Raw genomic sequence first — 21,218 nt, 5'->3', positions numbered from 1 at the left:
AGCCCTGGAGCCAGGTGGGGATGGCACAGGGACCCCCAGCCCACAGGGACCCCCAGCCCCAGGGCCCTGGCACACCCCCAGCTCCGTCCCCAGCCCTCCCCGGCCCCCCCCTGCAGTGCCAGGAGCTGCAGCAGGACACGGCCACAGCTCCAGGGTTGTCCCCATGGCCATGGGACCCCAGGGGCTCAGCGCGGGGGCACAGCCCAGGACCCGCAGCCTCCCCAAAGCCCCCCTACATCCACGGGCACGCTGCCTGCACCCCAAACCACTCCGCACCCCAAACCCCGCAGCTCCCATCCCCTGGGGCACAGCAGCAGCCCCACAGCCCTGGGGGGCCTCTCAGCTTCCTGAGGGGGAGGCTGGGGGAGCAGCAGCATGCAGCTGACACCCAGCGGCCCCTCCAAACCCCCCCGGGGTGCTGGACGTGCCGGGAGACCCCAGCCCCGGCCCCACAGGAGGAGGCAGGCACGGGTAAAGTGCAGACACTTTAATGGGAGCCGCTCCCCGGCACGGCCGCAGGAGCAGCGGACGGGAGGAGAAATCCGGCCGGGCGAGGGGCTCGGCGGGACGCGGCCCCCCCGGGGGCTGACCCCGGCATTGGGGTGCAGGGGCAGGGCCGCCACGCTCCGCGCCCCAAAACTGGCATTAGGCACTGAAGGTCCCGCACCCGTGTGCGTGTGGGGCCGCGCGTCCCAGCAGCAGCAGCACCTTGTCCAGTGTCACTTGTCACCACGGACGGGCGCCACGGGGGACGCCACGCAGCCACGCAGCCCCCCCGGTGCAAGAGAAGGGCCGGGCTGCCAGCGGGGGTCCCCAGCCCCATTTTCGGCTAAGACACGTGCTGGGCAGGCCGGGGGGGTTGGCCGCAGGCACCCGCACAGTGAGGAGGAGGCACGGCGAGGAGGGGACGGAGAGGCTGGCGGGACCCCCAGCACGGGCATCCCTCCCCCGGGGTGGGGGGGCTCCAGCCGGGATTTTGGCACAGCCCCGGGGGGCAGCACCACGGAGCAGCGGCCCCTCTGCTGCCGGGCCCCTAGAAGACGTAGATCTTGTCCCGCTGGACGCAGTCCAAGTCATCGTCCAGCGTCAGCAGCACCTGCGGAGAGGGCAGCGGAGGGGCCGTGAGCTGGGGCCCCCCCTGGCTGAGCCCCCCGGGGTCCCGTGGCTGCGGGGAGGGCGGCACCTACCAGGAAGGAGCCGAACATGGCGATGGAGGAGAGGAAGTGCCAGATGTCGTGGTCGTCAAAGAAGTCGAGCAGGATGCAGTCGCGGTTGTGCTCCCGGGACTCGGCTGGGGTTTTCTGTGCGGGACGGGGCGAGCTGTCACCCTGCCCACCCCACTGCCACCCCCTGCCCCCCAGCCATCCAGGCACCTACCTGCCAGGTGCTGAGCCCCTGGAAGAAGAAGAAGAGGGCGAAGCCCCAGACCACGGAGGTGCCGATAATGCAGAGCAGGGGGATGAGCTTGATGCGCTCGCCGCTGCGGAGCTGGAGGAGAGGCCGGGGTCACCACGCAGGGGGCACCCGGCAGCCCAGGTGGGCAGCCTCTGGCCGAGCACCCCCAAAACGCCCACCCCCGGTGCCCTCCCCGCAAGGGCTCCGCTCGCACCTTCATGATGATGTAGAAGGCGAAGTAGAGGAGCAGGTTGCAGATGCCGATGGCCAGCAGGTAGGAAGCAAAGTCATTGGGGTGGACAATGAGGCCGTAGGCAGCGCTGGGGAGGCAGGGACAGGCAGCGGGGTCAGCTCAGCCTGCGGTGTCCCCCCCGTGCCCTGCTGTCCCCCGGGACCTGCTGGCAGCTCCCCCAGGGGATGGGGCGGTGCAGGGGTTGGCTGCGGTGCCGCGGGTGCAGGGGCCGTGCTCAGCCCACAGCTGCCACGAGCTGGGTGTCCTCAGCCCCGGGGGCTGGCCCGGGGCCGGGGGGGGAGCAGGGCAGGGGCAGCAGCGGGGATGGGGGGGCCCGGGTGTGGAGGAAGCAGCGTGGGGGCACGGCTCTGCACTTACAGCGACCAGTTGATGATGTTCCCCATGACCAAGAGCACCATTCGGTCCTGCCAAGGGAGATGGGACGGGGTGAGGAGAGGGCCTGGGGGGCACCCAGCCAGGCTGGGGGGGGGTCTGCGGCGTGCCAGGTCTCGGCACAGCCCCAGGCCGGTGGCCAGCAAGCTCGTGGGCAGCGACGTCCCTTCCCCTCCCGTCACTCACCACGTACATGGGCCCGCTGCACTGCCGGACGCAGTCCGTGTACAGCACGTGCAGGATCCTGCGCAGGATGCCCGAGTCTGTGGGGACAGGGGAGGTAGAGCTGGGGGTCCTGGAGGTACTGCTGGGGGTCCCGGTGCTGCACCCTGCCCGTCCCAGCCCTGCCAGCCCCAGGTAAACCCTCACCGAGCTTCCAGCGCCCCATGTAGTAGAGCTGGGTGCTGAGCAGGAGGGTGGCCACGATGTGGATGACGGAGAAGACGATCCAGAAGGCCATGTTCCCTTTGCCAAACACCTGTGGGAAGAGAGAGGAGCAGGTAGAGGGCTGGCGAGCGGCCACCCCGAGCTGTGCCCAGCCCCGCCGTGCTCCTGCACTCACGACGCCGACGACAGAGAAGAAGATGACGACGGCCAGGCAGGCGTAGGCGCTGTAGGCGCTGGCGTTGATGTCGGGGTGCCGCTTCTGGTACAGCTTCAGCATGCAGAGCCCGGCGATCATGTACATGAAGGAGGTGTCTGCGGGACGGCAGCGGTCAGCAGGGCTGCGTGGGGGCGGCCCCCAGGCGCGGTGCCGGGGTGGCACTCACCGAACTGGAAGTTGGTGTAGTTGGGGCAGACGTGGTAGCAGGCGCTGAGCAGCCCCTCCATCATCAGGGCCGTGCCCATGGCGTAGAAGAGCCCGAAGTGCTTGGGGATGCCGCACTCCTGGAGGGGGCAGAGGGGAGGGGAAGGGGTGCTCAGGGAGGCCGAGACGCCCCCGGGAGCAGAGCCCCGCGGCCGCGTGTCCCCTACCAGGGCGTGCGTGTCGTTGCGCATGAGCGCCCGGTTGTAGTTGATCTCTCTCTGCAGGATGATGAGCAGGAAGAGCAGCCCCAGCAGGACGTAGCCCAGGTTGCTGAGGATGTTGTTGAAGGCGCTGCGGGAAGCGGGTCAGCCCCTCAGCACCCCGGGACCCCCTCCTCTGCTCCCACCCCCCCCATGGCCCTGCCCCACGCCCGCCGCCCCGACCTGAGGTTCCCCAGCGGGTGGGCGCACAGAAAGTTGTAGTAGCAGATGTCCTGGTTGCCCGTCACGTTCACCACCTGCAGGCACAGTGAGAGCAGGAGGTGGCAGGGAGAGGACACGGGGGGACGCCCTGGGGACATGGGGACATTCCCACCATGGTTTGGGACAGCTCCCCGGGCCAGGCACCCCGACCCCGCTCACCGTTTGGTAGGTGATGACCAGCTGGATGACCGGGAGGGCGTAGAAGACGGCGATGGTGGCGATGTTCCTGGGGGGGACACAGCGGTGTCGCCGTGGTGCCCATTGGGGACACCATGGGGTCACCATCCCGATCCCCCCCACGCTATCCTCTCCTCACCAGAAGTAGATCTGGTATTTCTTCCGCAGCACCCGCTTGTCCTTGCGGGCCAGGTCGGCCACGCAGAGGTATTGCTGCAAGGAGAGGCAGGGTCTGAGCGGGGCAGGGCTGGGCGCCCCGGCACGGCCCCGCACAGCCCCGACGGGGACGCACCTTGGTGCGGATGACGTTCTTGTCGTAGTCGATGTCGGCCAGCGTGTCGTAGTCGTCCTCCTCCACCGAGCTCAGCGAGTCCAGGCGGGGCCGCCCGGCCACGTTCTCCAGCGACCGCTCCCCTGCGCCAGAGCCGGGGGGTGAGCGGTGATGGGGGCACCCCGCGGGGCCAAGCCCTCCTCGCCAACACCAATCACCCCCAATTACACCTGTGCGCCCCCCCCTCTAGCTCAGCCCGGGCCTGCCCCGGGATTCGGCCACACCGGGGGGGCCCTGCACCGTGTGGGGCTGGGGCAGAGCGGCTGCGGGCACGGCGGGGGCTGCGCCCGGGGCAAAGCTCGGGGCAGGGCAGATTGGCTCGATTGGACCGCCCCTGCTCGGCACCAACATCTACCCATAGCAATGCACAGCTGCCTCATCGGGGCCGAGGGGATGCGCCGCTTGAACTGCTCCTGCCCTTCAAAGGAAAGCGAGAGTTACCGGGGCAGGACGGGGGGGACCCAGCGCAGCGCCGGCACCTGCGGAGGCTCCCGGCACGGCGCCAGCCGGCGGTGCCCACCCCGAGACCCCAACCTCGGGCTGGCAGGGAGGGACAGGGGCTGCCAGGGGATGGAGACAGGCAGAGCTGAGCTGCCAGCGGTCGGTGCCCTCGGGGCAGCCCTGGCACGTGGGCTCCGTGGTGTGGCACGGCGCAGGACTCACCCACGTATCCGTAGGAGACCTCTGCAGAGCCCAAGCTGCCCGAGGCGGCCTCGGTGCTGCCGGAGGAGCCGTTCTCTGCAGGGAGGGACAGGGTGGGCGTGCGGCACGGCCACCGGCCCCCGCGGGCGGGGAGGTGAGGGGCAGCAGGCAGCACTCACCGAAGGAGCCGTAACCGTAGGTGTCGTAGGGGACGTGCCCCAGGAAGGAGTCGGGGATGCTGCGGGAGTGCCCTAGGGGACAGGAGGGGACGCACAGCTCCATCAGCGGGGGGCAGCCACCGGCAGCACCCCCAGCACGGGGCCGTGCGGCCGATCGGAGCGGGGCAGTGCCCTGCGCCTCTGCCTGCAGCTGGGGGCACGGCGCGGGCAGCAGCTCGCAGCCACGGACAGAGCAAACGCTGGCACCTACCCAGTAAAGATGCTGGGAGTCGCCAGAAAGTCATGGAGAAAGAGAGAGAGAGACTCAGTCAGGTGCCCCAGCCCCAGCTCAGCTGCGTCAGCCCCAGAGAGGAGAAGAAGCCAAACCCCAGGACGTTCCCATCCCTGCTCTGTGGCCTCACTTGAAAGGCAGAAAAAACCACGACCCCCAGGGACATCCATCCCCTCGCTGCCACCCCAAATACCTGTGTCCAGGCTGGGCGAGTCCATGGCTGCCAGGAGACCCTTCCTCTTCTGCTGCCTGCCAAAGGGAGCGGCCGTGAGCAGCACCGCAGGGCGCCCACGGGGGGCACCGCGCCGTGGGGCAGGGACAGGGGCACGGGGAGGGGACGGGGGGGCCACAAGGGTTGGGGGCTCACCGGCAGCTCTCCCAGCAGGCGATGAGCAGCGTGAGGACGTAGAAGGAGAGGAAGATGCCCAGGCAGAAGAGCATGCTGCTCACGTACGCCTCCGCTGCGCACAGAGCCGGGACGAGGCTCAGGGCGAGCGGTGGCCCCGGGGACCTGTCCCGGGGTCCCCTCAGCACCCCGCAGCTCCCAGCCCTTATCGGCGCCCGGAGCAGGCTCCCACCCAGGCTTACAGGTTATGGCAGGGGACACCATCACCTCCAGCATCTTCTGCCGGTTGTGCTGATCCACGGGCTCATCTGCAGGAGGCACGGGCAGCCCTCAGCTCTGCGGGGCGGGGGTCAGCCCCGTGCCCAGCACCAGACCCCGCAGCAGCAAGGCTCCCCCTGCCGGGCACCCACCTGGGGAGGTGTGTTTGGACAGGGGGTAGTAGGGCAGAGCCCCCCCGCACGCCTCGTCCTCCGTCTTCACCACCACCACCACGTAGAAGCTGTTGCTGGGGAAATCCTTCTTCTGCCACGGCGAGAGAGACGAGGGTCAGCAGCGCCGGGGGGGGACGCGTGGGTCCCTGTGGGGCTGAGCCCCACGGCCAGGGCCTGTCCCCATGCCCAGTGACCCCGGCCCCGCGCCCACCTGCACGGTGATGGCCGCCTTCTTGGTCATGGTCTGGTACATGCCGATGAAGGCCACGTTGTTGTCCAGGTCGTAGACGGGGCACTGCGGGGTGCGAGGGGCCATCAGCCCCGCCGAGCCCCCCGGGGGAAGTCCCCGGAGCCCAAACCTACCAGGATGTCCTGGATGGAGATGACGGAGCAGGGGAAAGCCATGGCCGAGGTCACCTTCACGATCACCGAGTCCACTCCCTCGGGGAACTCGTACTTGAAGTACTGGGGGGAGAGGGGCACGTCGCCACCCGTGCCGCTCCCCGCGGTGCGGACCCTCTGCCCGGCCAGCCCGGCCCCTCACCTGCGGCTGCGACGCTGTGGCGTTGAAGCTGAAGGCTTCATTGGTCCTGGGGAGAGCGGGGAAGGAGGGATGAGGGCCGGCCGGGGCAGCAGCCACCCGGGGAGGGAGCGGGCAGGGGGCCGGGGCCGTGCCCCTCACCGCAGCACGAAGTTCTCCACGCGGGTGACGCGCAGCTGGTAGGAGGCGTTGAGGGACAGCGTGGAGACGTCCACGTAGAAGTGCTGGGTCTCCACCTCCGCCTTGCTCTGCGGCTGGCACAGCGTGCGGCTCACCTCCTGGTACGCGTACTTCCTCTGGTACCTGGGGCAGGCAGACCCCCCCGTGCCGTGCCGTGCCGTGACAACGACCCCTGCCCACCCCGTGCCATCAGGGGACCCCCGCCCGGGGCTCCCGAGCCCCCCCAATACTCACAGGCCCCGTAGGATGAGCGGCACCTGGAACGAGACCACCGCCTCCTTCTGCCTCACCACGAAGAGCACGGGCAGGTCCTTGTGGTCGGACAGGACGTTCACCGACACCCGGACTCCCTCTGTCTGCGGGGACAGCGCGGAGGCGACGCTGTGGCCGGGCAGCGGCGCCCCGCTGGGTGGACTTTGCTCGCAGACACGTTGGCCCCGTGCTGATGGGGGGGTGTGGGACGCGGGGACCGGGCTCTGCCACCACCCGGGGCTGGGTGACGGGGGGCTGCACGGCCACGCTGCGGCCGGGGGCTTCCGGGGGTGGTGGGGCACTGCCTCGGGGTGAACCTGGGGTGCCCAAATGGGGAACGTGGCCCGAAAGGGGGAACACAGCCCAAAAAAAGGAACATAGCCCAAAAATAGGAACATGGTCTAAAAGGGGGGACACAGCCCAAAAACAGGAACACAGCCCAAAAACAGGAACACAGCCCAAAAGGGGGGATGCAGCCCAAAAGGGGGGACACAGCCCAACAAGGGGAGCGCAGACCAAGAAGGGGAACACACCGCAACAAGGGGAACACCCCAAAAATGGGAACGCACCCCAACAAGGGGAACACAGCCCAGGGAAGGGAACACCCCAAAAACGGGAACGCGCCGCCAAAAGGGGCCCTGCTCCCCCAAAAGGCCACCGTGTCCCCCCCCGTGGCCGGTGCCCCGCTCACCCTGTTGCGCAGCACGGTGTGGTTGAAGGCGTAGATGTTGAGCAGGTCGGCGTCCACCCAGTCCGAGTAGGTCCTGTCGAAGGTGGCCTCCTTCTCCTGCACCCGCCGGCGCTGCTGGGGCTGGGGCAGGGCTGGCAGCGGGGCGAGCACCCCCAGCAGCAGCGCCCAGGCCAGCACGGCGGGCGGCATCCCGCCAGCATCCCCGGCCCCGCCGCGGGGGCACCGGGGGGGCACCGGGACGGGACGGGGTCAGCCGGGGCGCAGCGGGGAGCACGGAGCCATGGCGCGGGGGGGGGGCAGGCGCTGCCGGGGCCGGTGCCCGGTGCTTGGTGCCCGGTTCCCGGTGCGGATCCCGGTTCCCGGTGCCGGTGTGGATCCCGGTGCAGATCCCGGTGCCGGTGCGGATCCCGGTGCCCGGTTCCCGGTGGTGATGCCCGGTGCCGATGCGGGTCCCGGTGCCGATGCCCGGTCCCGGTGCGGGTCCCGTGTCCCCGGTGCCGGTGCCGCCGCCCGGCGGTAAACACGTCCCGGCGGTGACGTCAGGGCCGGGCGGGGAAGTGACGCGCGGGCGGCGCCGATCGGGGGCGGCCCCGGAGCCACCGTGGAGGGGGAGCGGAGCCCCGGGACCGGCGCACGGACACGGCGAGGGGCAGCCCCGGGGCAACCCCACCACCCCCGGGGCCTCACGGGGCTGCTCCCGGACAGCCCGGGCCGAAATAGCCCGGTCCTAAGCGTCCTGCTCCTAAATGCGCCCTGATCCTAAAAATCCCCTGATCCTAAAAGTCCTGTTCCTGAATGTCCCCTGATCTTCACCGTCCTGTTCCTCAATGTCCCCTCTTCGTAGATATCCTGTTTCTTCGTAGATGTCCTGTTCCTAAACAGCCCCTGTTCCTCAACACCTCCCCTTTTAAATATCCTGATCCCAAACATCTCCTGTTCCCAAACACCCTGTTCCCATATCCCCTCCCAGCTCCCCCTCTCCTGGGCTGGAGCCCCCAGCCTCCTGCCCCAGATCTGCCCCCACCCGGGGCATTGCGGTGCTCGCTGCTCCCCCAGGTGAGGGGCTCCCCGCTCCCCATGGGTGTGAGGCCGGGGCAGAGCCGCAGCTCACGCCCGACTCGTGGCCAAATCCTGCCTCTGCTGGCACGCCTCGGAGGTCGATGCCAGAGTGCTGAGCGTTCCCCATTCATCTCAGGGCTTAGGAGTGAATCAGAGCCATCAGCAGCCAGCTGAGAGATGCTGTCCAGGGCCAGAGGGGCAGTTACCTGCACCTGCAAACATCATTCAGAGCTTTGGGTACAGAACCCGAACTCTGCATCGCTTGGAAACGGTGGTGAAAAGAGAGGAAAACGAACAAACAAGCAGAAACCAGACTAGCAGTAAGAATGGATACTGAACGAGAAGCGAGGATCCAGACGAGCACGACTCCAAATACCCACGGGAGGGAAGGCTGCGGGTTTACCCGTGAGAGGCTCCCCTGTGGAAGCTCCCCCCGACCCTGCAGCACCCCACAGCCGGTCCATGGCCCAGCAGCAGCAACGGGACACAGGAGGCAGCCAACAGGGAGCGGGAGACGCAGGCGCACACACACACACTGCAACACGTTGGGGTGAAACATTTACATTTATATTGAAATATGCACTAGACAGAGTGAGTTCTACCAGTTGATGCTTTTTTTTTTTTTTTTTTTTTTTTTTTGCCAAAGCAGAATCACAATTCCCACCCGGGAAGGTTCAAGTCAGTGAGCAGACACAGAGCAGCGCCCCCGAGCAGGTGGGGAGGTCCCCACCATGTGCCTGGAGTGTCACCCCCTCCTCCCCAACAAGTCCCCAGGCACTCTTTTCCGTCCTTTCACATCTTTTCTCTTGGCTGCAATAAATAGGGAACTGGCAGTGCTCGCAGGCCACTGTACAGACAAGACACCAGGCTTCAGCACAGAACTGAAAAATGCAACTGGATTGTTTACAAAAGGAAAGAGCCCCAAAGGGCCGGTTCTTCCACAGCCAACCATTAACAATGAAATAATTCATGCTGGCCGGGCTGGGGCAGCCCAGCCCAGCCCCGATCCCAAGGGACATCGGTCACCCAAAGCTGCAACTGAAGCTTTTCTATGCGTCCTTTGGCGAGGCACTCGTTTTTTTTTTTAGTATTTGCTCAGTGAGGAGGCAGAATCCCTCCTTGCCCTCACACAAAACGTCTCAATTTTGTGCGGGACAGTTTCTTACTAGACAGCCCCAAGCACAGCTAAAGTCTCCTAGGAAAAAAACAACAAAAAAAAAAAGCTGTCCTTCCTCTCCTCGTGCAGCATCAGCACCCATCAGCGAGGGTTAAGGCAGCCGAGGAGGAGGGCTGCGAACACCGAAACAAGCACAGAGCGTGGCACCTGAGCAAGCCAAGCCTAAGCAGAGCTGTCCTCAGTCACGTTGCAGAGGAGCCACGAACCTGCCCAACCTCTCTCATTCCACCCAGCGCCCTGCCAAGAGCGGCTGACTCACCGCCGGACACGGCCGCAGCTGAGGAGTTAACTTTTTATTGGAAGGACACATTCCTGGGCAGCGTCTCTTTAACCAGCTGCAGGGACAGCACGGAGGGAAGCAGGGATGCATAGATTAAACTATCGCACTGCCTTTCTATAAAAGCCTAGAAAGCTGGAAAGCTCGCAGGGAGCAGGGCGCTTTGGCCCGTCTCCCTAGGGGTGTGTGTGTGGAGGGGGGGTCAATAAATCTTTTCCCCAAGAATCCTCCACTGCGAGGGATTTTCAAGGCTGGATTTCACACTTTTTTCCTACACCAGCTTCTCCAGCAAGCATCTAATCAGAAGCGTGAACACCTTTATCTTAAAGCCCGCTCTGCAAGGCAGCAGGGCTACAGAGTGCATAGGCTGAGCGGGGCCTGGGGAGCAGCGCGTTCCTGGCCTGGCCCATGGGGGTGAGACAATCATCCTCCTTCTACTACGGCACTCCAACACTTTTTACTTTTATTTCGGGGAATTGGAAAGCTTCATCCTTCCTTCATCTGTGTGTAGATCACATATACTGGAAACAAAACACACACTATGCATGCAATCCAGGCAGAAATCCTGCTATGATCAAATCTACAGGAAGAGGGGAATGTAGTGGGGACATAAAAGTATTCCTTAATGCTAGATTATAGACTGCATTAAACACCAGCACCCTTTATTATAAAAAAGGGCCAACAGACTATATACAGTACCTATGTACTTTCATTGCAGCAGGGCACAGCAAGCAACCTGGACACCTAAACACCCCTCAGTAAGCACACAGCATGGAGCGCCCGCTAAAAAGCCATCGGTTCCTCTCCCATTTACCTGCCGGGAGGAGCGTGTGTGGCTGCAGGTCCCTCTCACGCCCCGAGAGGAGCGGGGATCTGCGCTGGCAGCCACCACAGCACGGATCTCTGATGTCTGCACAGCGCTGCCACGCTCCAGCTCCGGCAGGTAAGCTGAGGAAGAACAGACTTGAGTTAAAGTTACTTTATTTGCGAGTATATTTAGCTATTCGCCTAGGGCTCTGCGTTTAGGGTCCAAAACGGTTTCTTTTTGAAAAAGAGAAGCTTTCACTTGTAGATGAAAGGCTGTTTTCATACCACCACTAGTAGACTATAACCAGCTCTCATAACAACAACAAAAAAAGTCCCACCTACTTGCAGCCCCTGGAAGAGGGCGCTCGCTGCACTGGCTCCCTTGCCTGGAGGTGAGCCGCGTCCAGGGCAGGAAGAGGCTACACCCTGGCTTTGCTTTTTACTGTAAGAGGCTGTAGTTGCTTGAATAAAATGTTTATACAAGTAAAACAGAAGCAATAAAGAAATATACACCTTGGAATCTGTAAAGCTTCAGACTGATTTAGGCCTTGCAAAAAGGGGTTATTCATACGGGTTTTCCTTAGAAAAAAAAAAAAAAAAAAAAAAAGGATGTAACAGTCATACTTAAAAAAAAAAAAAAAAAAGAGAAAAGAATGATGAACAGCACTGTAGAGAGCCCAGTAGCACAGGCAACTCAAAGGAATGAAATGTCAGTTCTATAGGAGCGAGGACGTAACTACCTTGTGTGATATTAACCGGATAATTAAAAATCCTACACTGAACAACTGTTAAAAGGCAGCGACACCATACACGGACAGGAGCAGAGAACAGGACAGCCAGCAGCACCTGAACGAAGCTGCCCACAGGGAAGCTGCACGGAATGAAGCGTGCCCTGGCATGGTGAAGCAAGCACGAGCACAAGCACCTGGGAGTGCGACACGCGTTCAGCTAACAGTTTGTCTCGTTACACTTCTCAATTCCAGTTTCATGCTGCTTCAGAAATAAGGGGTGGGAAAGCGACACGTGTCGCCTAACCCCCCAGTGGGAAAAAAAAAAAAAAGGAAAAAAGGAAAGAACAGAAATATTATTAAAAGGTGGGACTGAGACTGAAAAATGCATCTGTTCTGTTATTAGCAAGTGGAAGGCAATTCTCATTCCCAGGCTAATACACAGAGCACAACCCCTACAGCCAGGAACGGTGAGCCAGGAGCTGTGCACGGGCTGTCAGAGACAGGCTAAAAGGTTCTAGGACAACCACAGAGCAACAATACGTGGGAGGGGCACAGAGTGACAGTCCTGTTCTCATTTTAAATGAGGAATGGTTTAAAAGTAAAACTCTTCTTCAGCTAATCTCCTCCTGCAATAAAACCAACCAAGCCGGCCCTCACATGTACAAGACCAGTTAAACATCAGCCTTCCCCCTCAAAACACTAGGTACGAGCATCCGTAACATTCTACAATGGAAAGTGCTTTAAGAAAGAAGGATTCTGTAGTGCCAGTGACAGAACTGATCTGATGGGCTGGAGGATGTGAACACTGACGTCAGCTGATCAGGCCAGAGCAGCTCGTTTCTCCTCGGGGGTCTCCTCCAGTAGCTGCATGATCAGTTCGTGGAGGGGTTTGCAGATCTTGGCGTAGCCCCCTCCCGTCAGGTGCAGGAAATCAAACATGTCGTGGTAGGAGATGGTGCCATCCGAGTGCACGAAGCCGGCGTCTACATCCAGCAGCTGCACGTTGGGCAGTTTGGGGAGGGAGGCTTTTAGCAGGTGGTTCACCTTGGCATTCTTCTGCCGCAGAGGGTTTGGCTTCTCTCCACGAGGTAGCAGGCCCTGAGACGAGAGAGAGGCAGTGAGGAGCTTTCGTACAGTAACGATTTCCCTGTCGATTCAAGCATCCTTTCAGAATTTAGGATGTCTGTGACAGAGGGATCTCATTCCTTCAATCAGCCCATTCAGATCCAATTTTAAATGCAACTGCCGATGAGCTATAAGCACAACTGGCAGGGCACTTGCTTTTCTTGCTTTTTTTTTTTTAAAGCTATCAGCTTGTGCTCTCTCCAAAAGCTTTCAGCGGTGCACTGAACGCCTCCGCTAAGCTTCTCAGTGGGACAGCCCCCAGCCGGCCTGTTAAAACAAGGAGGCCAACCAAGACTTCCAGATCCCAGCTCTGATCTGGGCACTTCTATCCCTTACAGGGCTTCTTCGACAACATCACTAAGCAGGGCAGCAACGCTGCTAGTGGCAACGATCACACCCACCTCTGGTGGAGCTGAGCTTCTGCAGAGCCAGGCGAGGCAGGGGAGGCACGGACAAAGCAGAAGATAAATGCAGCGAGCGCCCTCCCCCCCCACCACCCCTCCCAGTATCACCCAGACACAGCACAGAGAACACAGGGCCTCCTCACAGCGCTTTGTTTTCGCAGCTCTCCACGAGACATACCAGCACAATAACTTTGGCCTGTGGCTGCTGGGTATTTATCAGGCGCACGATGGCCTCGATTCCGCCTGCGACTTCTTCGGCTGTGTTTTCGTGATTATTTGTTCCAACCCAAACAACAATGACCTGTGAGGAGAAGAAATGTTTGCAACCTTTTCAGAACAAGTTCTAAGACTCTCGCTGACCCTGATAACCCTATGTAAACATCAGCTGTGACCAGCAAGCTCGGTTAAGAATGTTTAAGTATCAACCCACATCGCGAGAGGTCTTCAGCTGTCAGTTATGCTGACTTTTGCACAGTATCTCACAAGCCTCTGTCCAGAGCAACCAGGATTACTGCAAGTTTTTTGTTCAGCCTAGGAGACGACCGAGTCCACCCCATCCCACAGAGCCAACACACTGCAGGAGCCTGCACTGGTCGAAAAGGAGATAACATTCACACAGCACGCGCTCCTTCAGGATAGAGACGATCGTGCAGCTCAGTTTCTTTAAGGAAAGATTAAATGCTGTTAAATAACAGAAATGAGTGGCGCTGCCTTCCTAGTGGAGCACATGCTGCAGCACTGCCTTGCACCACAGCACCGTGGTGGGCTGCTCAGTGCCTTCAGTAAAGGAGTCCAGCTCAGGTGCAGGGTGGGAAGCTGTTCCTCGCTCCGTGTTCTGAACATCTTTCCTGGCTTTCTGTCAAAGATTTCACCATCCCCACCTAGAGGCTGAGAGCACTCAGGCCTGAGACACGCTGCAATCCAGCCTGCACCTAGCGATAATAAATAACAGGCCTGATCGCCAGCTGTGCTGGGGCCGTGAGCCCATGTCTCCTAAAGATTCCTCTGCTATTTGCACACTCAGCAGAGAAACCCGTGTGTGAGAGAGCACGGCCCTGTTCCCAAACACTTCTGGTTTAGCCAAACACATTTCAGCACCTTGTGCGTGCTTCGTGCTGGCAGTTGTTCAAACAAAAAGGTCTCTCAGGAGTTAACAGCTCCCTGGGCTGAGCACCGCTGACATCTCCTCTGAGTCAGCACAAGGCTGCCCGCCCGGCGCCCCGGTCGTACCTTCGGTTTAATGTTCTCCAGCTCACCGTTCTTCAGCCTCCATAGAACGTGGCCGGTGGTGTCCCCACCGATCCCAAAATTCAGTGCGTGGAGCGGTGAGAAGAGCTCTCGCCAGATCTGCAAGCAGAGAGCAGTTTCCTATTTCAGAGGAGCAGCCTGATGGTGACAGAGACACTGCACGGACACGCGATGCTGTCAGTGGCACTGGAAGGAGCAGGGAGACACCCCAAAACTCACTTCCAGAAAGGGCATTTAAGCACGGGACAGGGCTTTGCTCCAAGGTCTGCAAGAGGTGGAATGGCTGGTGTTCACTCAGTCCTGGCACAAAGGAAGGGGAAGTTCTCTCCAACAGCTACGTGGTGTCAGGAGCAGAGCGCTGAGCTGCTGCAGACCGCAGTGTCCCTACCTCAGTTAATGACACGACTCCTGAAGGTGTCTAGGAGCTGAGGAAATCCCTTCTATTGCCAGCTAACAGAACTAAAAAAGCCTGGAGCGCACTGGGAAGCAGCTCTCAAACAAAGTAACTCAGCTACGGCCACCGCGGAGCAGCAAATCTCTCCCTTTGCTCCCCTACCCTAGTTTTAGGGATTAAGGAAACGCAGAAAACCTAACCAGTGCCTTCAACAAAATTCCCTTCTCAGGGCATCTCTAACGCCTTCCCTTTGGCACCAGAGAATTGGGTTCATGCACAGAGCACGCTGAGGGTTAAACATGCCCCGGCCAGGACACACCTACGGAGATTTCACCCTCGGGAGTTTGGAACTGGAGGTCCACGGAAGGAGCGAAGGGCTGTGTCTGCGTGGCCCAGGGGAGGCCGTCATTAATTGCTCCAGAGCAGGACTGCAAACGGCCCCAGATAAACCAGGGAGACTTTGTACGGGCGTTGGGGGGGGAAGGAAACGGGGCAGAGCAACAGAAGGGACAGCGGTAAAGTCAGAACGGAACAGAAAGAGTTATCAGGACCACGCATGATTACACGCTGCTGGATTAGGATTTCCAATCCGTGCAGCCCCAACCACCTCTATCTGTAACCAGTACCTCATACTGCTGCAGCAACTGCACCATGGAGTCACCCACGAAGAGCACGTCGGGTTCCTTGTCTTTGCAGTCCGAGACAAATCTGTTGTGCTGTCAGGAGAAAGCAGCACCGTGTCAGCTCACACTCAGCTCATGGTGCAGGAAGGGCCGGAGCAGCTCCCCCTGCGTGCCTCCCACACAGTTCTTTCCCATGTTAACCCATGAGCACCCCTCCCAGCTGCACCAACCCCAACAGGGACGAGCTCTTGGCTCCGAGAGCAGCATTTTGCCTGCTCTGGGCACTGCCCACACGCAGCCACAGGGAGCAGCCTCCGGCTATGCCACCCTGGCTGCAGGAGGAAGCGCTGCAGCAAGAGGCTGGGGGTGCAGACGCTGCAGCTCTGCCCTTTTCAGCTCGGTGCCTGCCTTGTAAAGACACAGGTGGAGCAGAGCAGCGCTTTGCAGGCACAGAACCCTGTTGTGTGCTTTGTTTAACAAACAGGTCGGCAATTTCTCTCTGTTAATGGGTGAAGCAGGGCTTTTTTATTGCTATTTCACACCGTGGCACTCAGGTCAACGCTGCTAATTGCCTGGATTCACCCCTACAGGCAGGTCACAGCACAGCCCGCGTGTCCCCGGCCCCTCCCCAGGCAGCTCCTGTACCTGCGACATCCACCGGTCGTCCCCCTGGATGTCCTCGGCGGCGTGTGGGACGGCCGCTGGGTTGGAGTCCCCGTGGCTCATCCGGTTCCTGCGGAGAGAAGAGGGCAGGTGGGCGGCACTCAGGGCTGGCCCCGGGGAAATTAAATAAAATAAAACAAACCCAAAAACCCAGGGCCCATTAGACGTGTACCGGGCGGTGTGTGCCCGCTTAACGGACAGCCTGTGCCCGTTTAACGGGTTAATTTCTAAATGACAAGGCCGGGCTGCGGGCAGGGCCGCCTGCAGGGCTGTGACGGGAGCCCCCGGTGCCACCTCGCGGCCGAGAACCGCCCCCGAGGACAAACCGGGGAGATTTTGGGGTCAAATCGCGGTGATTCGGGGCCGCCCAGCCCAGCCCGGCCCGCACGAGGCGGCGGCGGGCGCAGCGCCAGGCCGCGGGGCGAGGCGGGGCCCGGCCACCGGCACCCAGCGGCGCGGCGGGGCCGGGGCGGCGTCCCCCGGGGCAGGGAGATTTGGGGCCGGGAGGGGCGGGGAGGGCAGGGGCCGGTCCCGATCCCGGTCCCGGCGCGGCGCCGCCCCGCACTCACGGCTCGCCCCGCGACTCCATGGCCGGGCGCCTCCCTCCTGCCTCGGCCCGGGCCCGCTCCGCGCCTGCGCCGCCGCCGCTTCCGCTTCCGCCTGGCAACCAACCCCGGCGGGGCCGCTTCCGGGCGCGCTGCCGGAAGTCCCGCCCCGCGCTCCCTAACGGGGGGGGGAGGGAAGGGAAGCGGGGCGGCGGCGTGACGTCAGCGGGGCGGCGGTGACGTCACCGCGCTGCTTCCTGCGGCCCCGTCAGTGCGGGCGCGGAGCCGCGGGGATGTGGGAAGGGCCCCGCTGGGGGCCGGCCGCGCCTCACAGAGGGCCCGCAACGCGCCCAGCGCCGCCTGAGGGGGCTCCGTGCTCCAACCGAGCCCTTCCGGGCCCAACCGGGGCCGCGCGGGGGTTCTGGGCCCCCCCGACCCCCCCAAACCCGCGCCGCGCGCTCCCGACGCCGCGCGGGGGCGCGCTGGGCTCCCGGCCCCGCCCCTCCCCGCGAGGCCCCGCCCCTTCCTTCAAACCACGCCCCTTTCACTGTGGAGCCCCGCCCCTCACCCAATCACCTTCCTCCTCCTCCCTCCTCGCCCCGCCCCTCCGCGCGCTGCCGTCACTTGCCCCGCCCCGCCCCGCGGGGTTGCCATGGCAGCCGCCCCCCCCTGCCTCCACCCCCCCCCGCTGAGCTCACGCGGTGCCGCAGCCCCGCGGGGGGGGGAGGGGGCGCGCTCCTCGCGACAAGATGGCGGCGGCGGCGGCTGCAGCGGCGGCGGCGGCGAGCGGCGCCCCGGGGGGGCCCCCCCCGCCCCCGGCCCCGCGCCTGCCCCCGGCCCCGCCGCCCCCCCGGCCCCCGGGGCCCGCCCGCATCGGTTATTACGAGATCGAGCGCACCATCGGCAAGGGCAACTTCGCCGTCGTCAAGCTGGCCACGCACCTGGTGACCCGCGCCAAGGTGAGGCCCGGCCCCGGGGGGGGGCTGACAGGGCCCTGACAGGGCCTGGGCGCGGACACGGGGCGAGGGGCGAGGGCTGAGGGGCCGGGGACCGCCTCGGGGGGCTCAGGGCCCGGCTGTGCCCCCCCCCCCCGTGCCCGGGAATGGGGTGAATTCGTCGCATTTGTGCCCAAAAAGGGCTGATTGTGGCTGTCCTGAGGCAGGTTTTGTCGCTGCCCCCCCCCCCCACCGGCTGCTGGGCCTCCCCGCGCCCCCTGCTCCCAGCCCTGCTGGGTTCCCGTCACGGAGCCGGGCTGACCCCGCAGGAACGGGGCCGGCAGCGGCTCGGATGCTCGCTGGATCCCTGCTCCTATGGACCCCGGCTCGGCCCTTCACCCCCGAGCCGTCCCTGCGTGCAGCCGCTTCCACAGCCACGGCTTGGATGGTGTCAGCCCAAGGTTTGCAAAATGCCGAAGCAGAGCCTCGTTTCTGCCTTCGGATGGCTGGTTTGCCCGCAGGACGCACACTGAATTCTCTCTGGGAGCCGTCCTCAAGGTTGACAGGCCTGGAGTGAGCTCAACGCGCTGTGTGTGAGCGATGGGAGGGCTGAAACCGGGATTGTGCTGGGTGGGAAGGACGTGGCTGTGGGCAGCAGCTCGGCACTGCCTGCTCTGGAGGGGCTGCAGGCGGTGGGGCTGGAGGTGTCCTCGCTGCCTGCCGTGGCTGAGCCCATTTGCTTCAGGATCTGGGCTTGTGAGGTTAGGGGGCAGGCACAGGTGTAAAACACCTTGGAAAGGGCAGATCTGTGTGGGAAATCATCTTGAAACAGCCACTGGCAGCTTTGCTTTCATCCTGGCAATACCTTAACCAGTCCGGCTTAGTGGAAACGGCTTAGAGGAGAGCACAGACGCTGGGCAGTGCTCCCATGGGTGAGCTGGGGGAGCCCTCTGGGCGTTACACACAGCTGGGGCACGACTGAGCGTGCCGGCAGCTCCTGCCAGGGCTGTGCTCTGCAGCGTGGACGACCCAGGCACCAAACCCCCAGTCCCCACAGAGCTGGCCCCGTGGCACATTGCCCTGGAGGAGAGCTGGGCTCAGCACGGCCCCTGCTCGCTGCCCGTGCTGCTCTGCCCTGCAAGGAATCTCAGCACCAGTGGCCGTGTTGATTTTAAAAAGGCCCTACCCTGGCTTTTTAGGTTACGCTGGAGATAACAATTAATAGCTTGGGTTCGTTGCTGCTCGTTAATGGCAAAGGTGTTCTCCTGGTGGGGTCTGGGGCCTGTTTTCCTTTCCGATGGACATTCAGCAGGGCGAGCGGACTTTGATGTGACATCTGCAGATAACAGCTTGGCTTCGCTTCCCTCTTACCCTTCAAAAAATAAGGCAGAGTGCTGCGGTGGCTGTCCCGGTATCAAAGGCCTGGGCTCCCCGTGCCGCTCGGAGGCTGAAGGGCTGCGTTTATTTACAGAGAGGAGGAGGAGAGCGTGTGCCGGGCGCGCCTGGCGCTGCTGCTGGGGCACGTCGTGCTGACACAGGGCATTGCAGCCCAGCTGCAGGTGGGTCGGCAGCGCTGGGGACACTGCCGAGGGGGAACGCTCCTCGTCCTAGAGGGCAGGAGGCCTGTGTGCGTGACTGGCCCTGCTGGAAGTAAGGAAATAGAAAGGGGCAGTTGGCAGTTCGGGTGGGAACCGAGCTGGAGATCTCCATCCAGACCCTGGCCACGCGAAGCTGGAGCCCTGTGCCCTGTACGGCTCCCTGACGGGGATCCATCCACCCGCAGGTATCCCGCTGCATCTCCCTGCTTCTGCCCCTTTGTCCCTTCTGACGTTTCACCAGAAACCCTGCTGATTTGGGTTCTAAGACCTGGAATCGCAGCTCTGTGCCCCGCTCTGCACAAGAGCTGCTGGACGCGTGTTAACGGGGGGACTGGGGGAACACGGGGGGAGCAGGTGCCTCCCGACCCCTCTCCGTGGTGTTGCGCTGCAGTCTTCAGGAGCTGCTGCCCTGCTTTGGTTTTTAAGTGTTTGTTTTAACCCAACTTGTTTTTAACTTTAAGCTATGTTTTTTTCAATGTATTTTTAAGTTTCTGGGAGCTTTAAACAGCAGCCGGGTCATGGGCAAAGCCGGAACCATTTGGGCTGGTTCTGCGCCGTGGCCTCGTGTGGAAGGAGCTACCTGCAGCTGCTGCACGGGGTCACACTGACACCACGGCCCTTCTGCACGGCCAGCACCAGCTGCTGGAGCTGAAATTAAGCTGATTTCTTTTGCTGGTGTAAGGAGCTGAGCCCTCCCTGGGGAATCGGAGGCCTCTCTGCTGTGACTGGCAGAAGGTGCTGCCGCGGGAGGCCGGCTGTGCTTCCTGAGGCTCCTGTTGGGAGCTGGGGTTCACGGCCAAAATCTTGCTCTGAGTTCGTGGAGGAAGGCACCGGGACACGTGGAGCTGGGCCGAGGCTAGGCGGAGCTGCTGCAGTGGGGATAAGGGGCACTATTTATTGAGCCCCACGGAGGCATTAACTATCAGCTGCAGGCCGAAGCAGCGGCATCACACGTTTCATTCAGGCGGCTTCCCTGCTGTAGGGAATCACGTGTGGTTACCCAGAGCTGAAGGCTGGAGAGCAGGGCTCCTCCCGAGGAGCAGCAGCAAATCCTGCAGGGGAACGGGCCTGCGGAACCCCCACCATCCTGCGGATGCCCTGCGAAGGCTCCGTGGGGGCTGGATGAGGGTGTGGAGAGCCTTTGGGTTGGGAGGGGGAATCCTGTTGGAAGGAAATGGGGGCACAGCAGCGCGCTGCGGGGAGGGCAGGCTGCTTGGTGCTGGGTCCTGGCACGGACAGGCAGCGGCTGCAGTGCTGGGACGCTGCTGCGGGGCTGCCCCCACAGCACAGGGGAAGGTTTTGAGGTGAAATTCTGCCTGGCCCAAGGGATTGCTGCGTGGATCCTGCTTCCCGTGGGAGCTGTGCTGCTCCTTGTGGGGCTCTTTCCTAGGAGCCCTGACCCCAAGTCCCTGCAGCTGAGGCTGAGCCTCGCCCTCTGCTCAACGGCCATCAAAGGGGCTCCAGAAAAAGGGAATCCCGTGCCTGGCTTCGGCCAGGTTCCCAAATAGCCCGGGCACACGAACCCACACGCAGCAACTCCCACCCCAGCAACCCAGAGGTGTGAGCGCGAGGTTTGTGTCTGCGCCCCTTCGATGGAGCGCGTGCCGGTGTCGTGCTGTTAGCACTCAGCAGCTCTGCCTTCGATTTCTTAAACGACCTGATGCAATTACAGCGCATTAATTACCCGGGCTTCAAGATCACTTAGAAGAAAAGGAGCCTCCGTAGTGTGACTGCGGGGCTGGGCCGGAGGCGCAGGAGGGCTGTCAGTGCTGGGGGAAAGCGCCCGGCGCGACGCTGATGGGGATAAAGGAGAGCGCGGGGCTCAGGCAGCAGATTAAAGTATTGCAAATAAAATCTGGCTTTGGAGGCCGTGAATGTCTGCTGCCTTTCAGCAAACAGATGGATGCTTCCTGGCTCCTTCCAAGAACTTCTAAAATATGGTTGGTGCCATGTGAAGCAGGCTTGATGGAATGGACCCGGTGAAATGCTTTCAGGGCTGAGAAAGCGTGCGTGGATCTCTGCAAAAAGGCACATTTCCTTCAGGCTCTTCCTTCCCTCCCAGCTCATGCTCACGTTGGCCACCTCCTTTCCTGCGTGTCCTTGCTGTGCAGAGGATGCAGGAGCAGAGGCAGCCGTGAGGTGCACGCATCTGCTCCCTCTCCGGGTGTCTCACTCGAGCCCAGGGGCTTCTCTCTAGCCACGGGCAGGCGAGTTGGAGCTGATAAGGCTTCCCCTACAAGCTAATTGTGGCGTTTAATGACATCTAAGGCTTTTTAATGGACTTTGCAGCAATCAGCTGATGGGCTGTGTGTAGCCCTGTGAGCCCGAGCAGGTAACGTGC

At 62.4% G+C, this 21,218-nt stretch overlaps 3 protein-coding genes across 10 annotated transcripts in view; 1 reads left to right on the top strand and 2 right to left on the bottom strand.

The window, feature by feature from the left end:
• Positions 1–472: 472 nt before the first annotated feature.
• SIDT2 (SID1 transmembrane family member 2) lies at positions 473–7,809 on the bottom strand. 5 transcript variants are annotated; one of them, XM_084495948.1, is made up of 28 exons: positions 7,292–7,809; positions 6,583–6,704; positions 6,310–6,471; positions 6,172–6,217; positions 5,991–6,092; positions 5,839–5,922; positions 5,607–5,718; positions 5,439–5,504; positions 5,218–5,311; positions 5,044–5,099; positions 4,830–4,841; positions 4,580–4,651; positions 4,422–4,496; positions 4,114–4,176; positions 3,720–3,841; positions 3,567–3,640; positions 3,410–3,476; positions 3,212–3,285; positions 2,996–3,119; positions 2,791–2,908; positions 2,583–2,719; positions 2,390–2,498; positions 2,207–2,283; positions 2,006–2,052; positions 1,610–1,715; positions 1,378–1,488; positions 1,188–1,301; positions 473–1,096 (listed from the first exon to the last, which is right to left on the bottom strand). In XM_084495948.1, exons 1-28 carry the CDS (start codon positions 7,478–7,480, stop codon positions 1,034–1,036), a joined length of 2,598 nt encoding a protein of 865 aa, XP_084352074.1. In that variant the 5' UTR covers positions 7,481–7,809; the 3' UTR covers positions 473–1,033. The 5 variants fall into 5 exon arrangements, 3 of the variants coding, with proteins under 3 accessions (XP_084352074.1, XP_084352076.1, XP_084352075.1); XR_014685471.1 differs by lacking the exon at positions 1,610–1,715 and having other exon boundaries at positions 2,214–2,283; XM_084495950.1 differs by lacking the exon at positions 1,610–1,715.
• A 1,086-nt stretch (positions 7,810–8,895) lies between these two features.
• Positions 8,896–16,674, bottom strand: PAFAH1B2 (platelet activating factor acetylhydrolase 1b catalytic subunit 2). Its single transcript, XM_084495947.1, has 6 exons — positions 16,369–16,674; positions 15,782–15,869; positions 15,140–15,229; positions 14,102–14,218; positions 13,050–13,172; positions 8,896–12,440 (listed from the first exon to the last, which is right to left on the bottom strand). Exons 1-6 carry the CDS (start codon positions 16,386–16,388, stop codon positions 12,162–12,164), a joined length of 717 nt encoding a protein of 238 aa, XP_084352073.1. The 5' UTR covers positions 16,389–16,674; the 3' UTR covers positions 8,896–12,161.
• Positions 16,675–17,086: 412 nt separating this feature from the next.
• SIK3 (SIK family kinase 3) overlaps positions 17,087–21,218 on the top strand; it is a 68,044-nt gene continuing 63,912 nt past the window's right edge. For 2 of the 4 annotated variants that reach the window (XM_084495945.1, XM_084495943.1), the window contains exon 1: positions 17,087–17,303. In XM_084495945.1, coding sequence (XP_084352071.1) covers positions 17,094–17,303 — 210 coding nt within the window. In that variant the 5' untranslated portion in view covers positions 17,087–17,093. The remainder of the gene's footprint in view (positions 17,304–21,218) is intronic. The other 2 variants (XM_084495944.1, XM_084495946.1) reach the window with 2 other exon arrangements.

Source organism: Aythya ferina, assembly GCF_964211825.1.
Source record: "Aythya ferina genome assembly, chromosome: 22".
Classification (NCBI taxonomy): Eukaryota; Metazoa; Chordata; class Aves; order Anseriformes; family Anatidae; genus Aythya; species Aythya ferina.
Note: the sequence above shows the minus strand (reverse complement) of the source record. Positions and strands in the feature narration are given on the sequence as shown.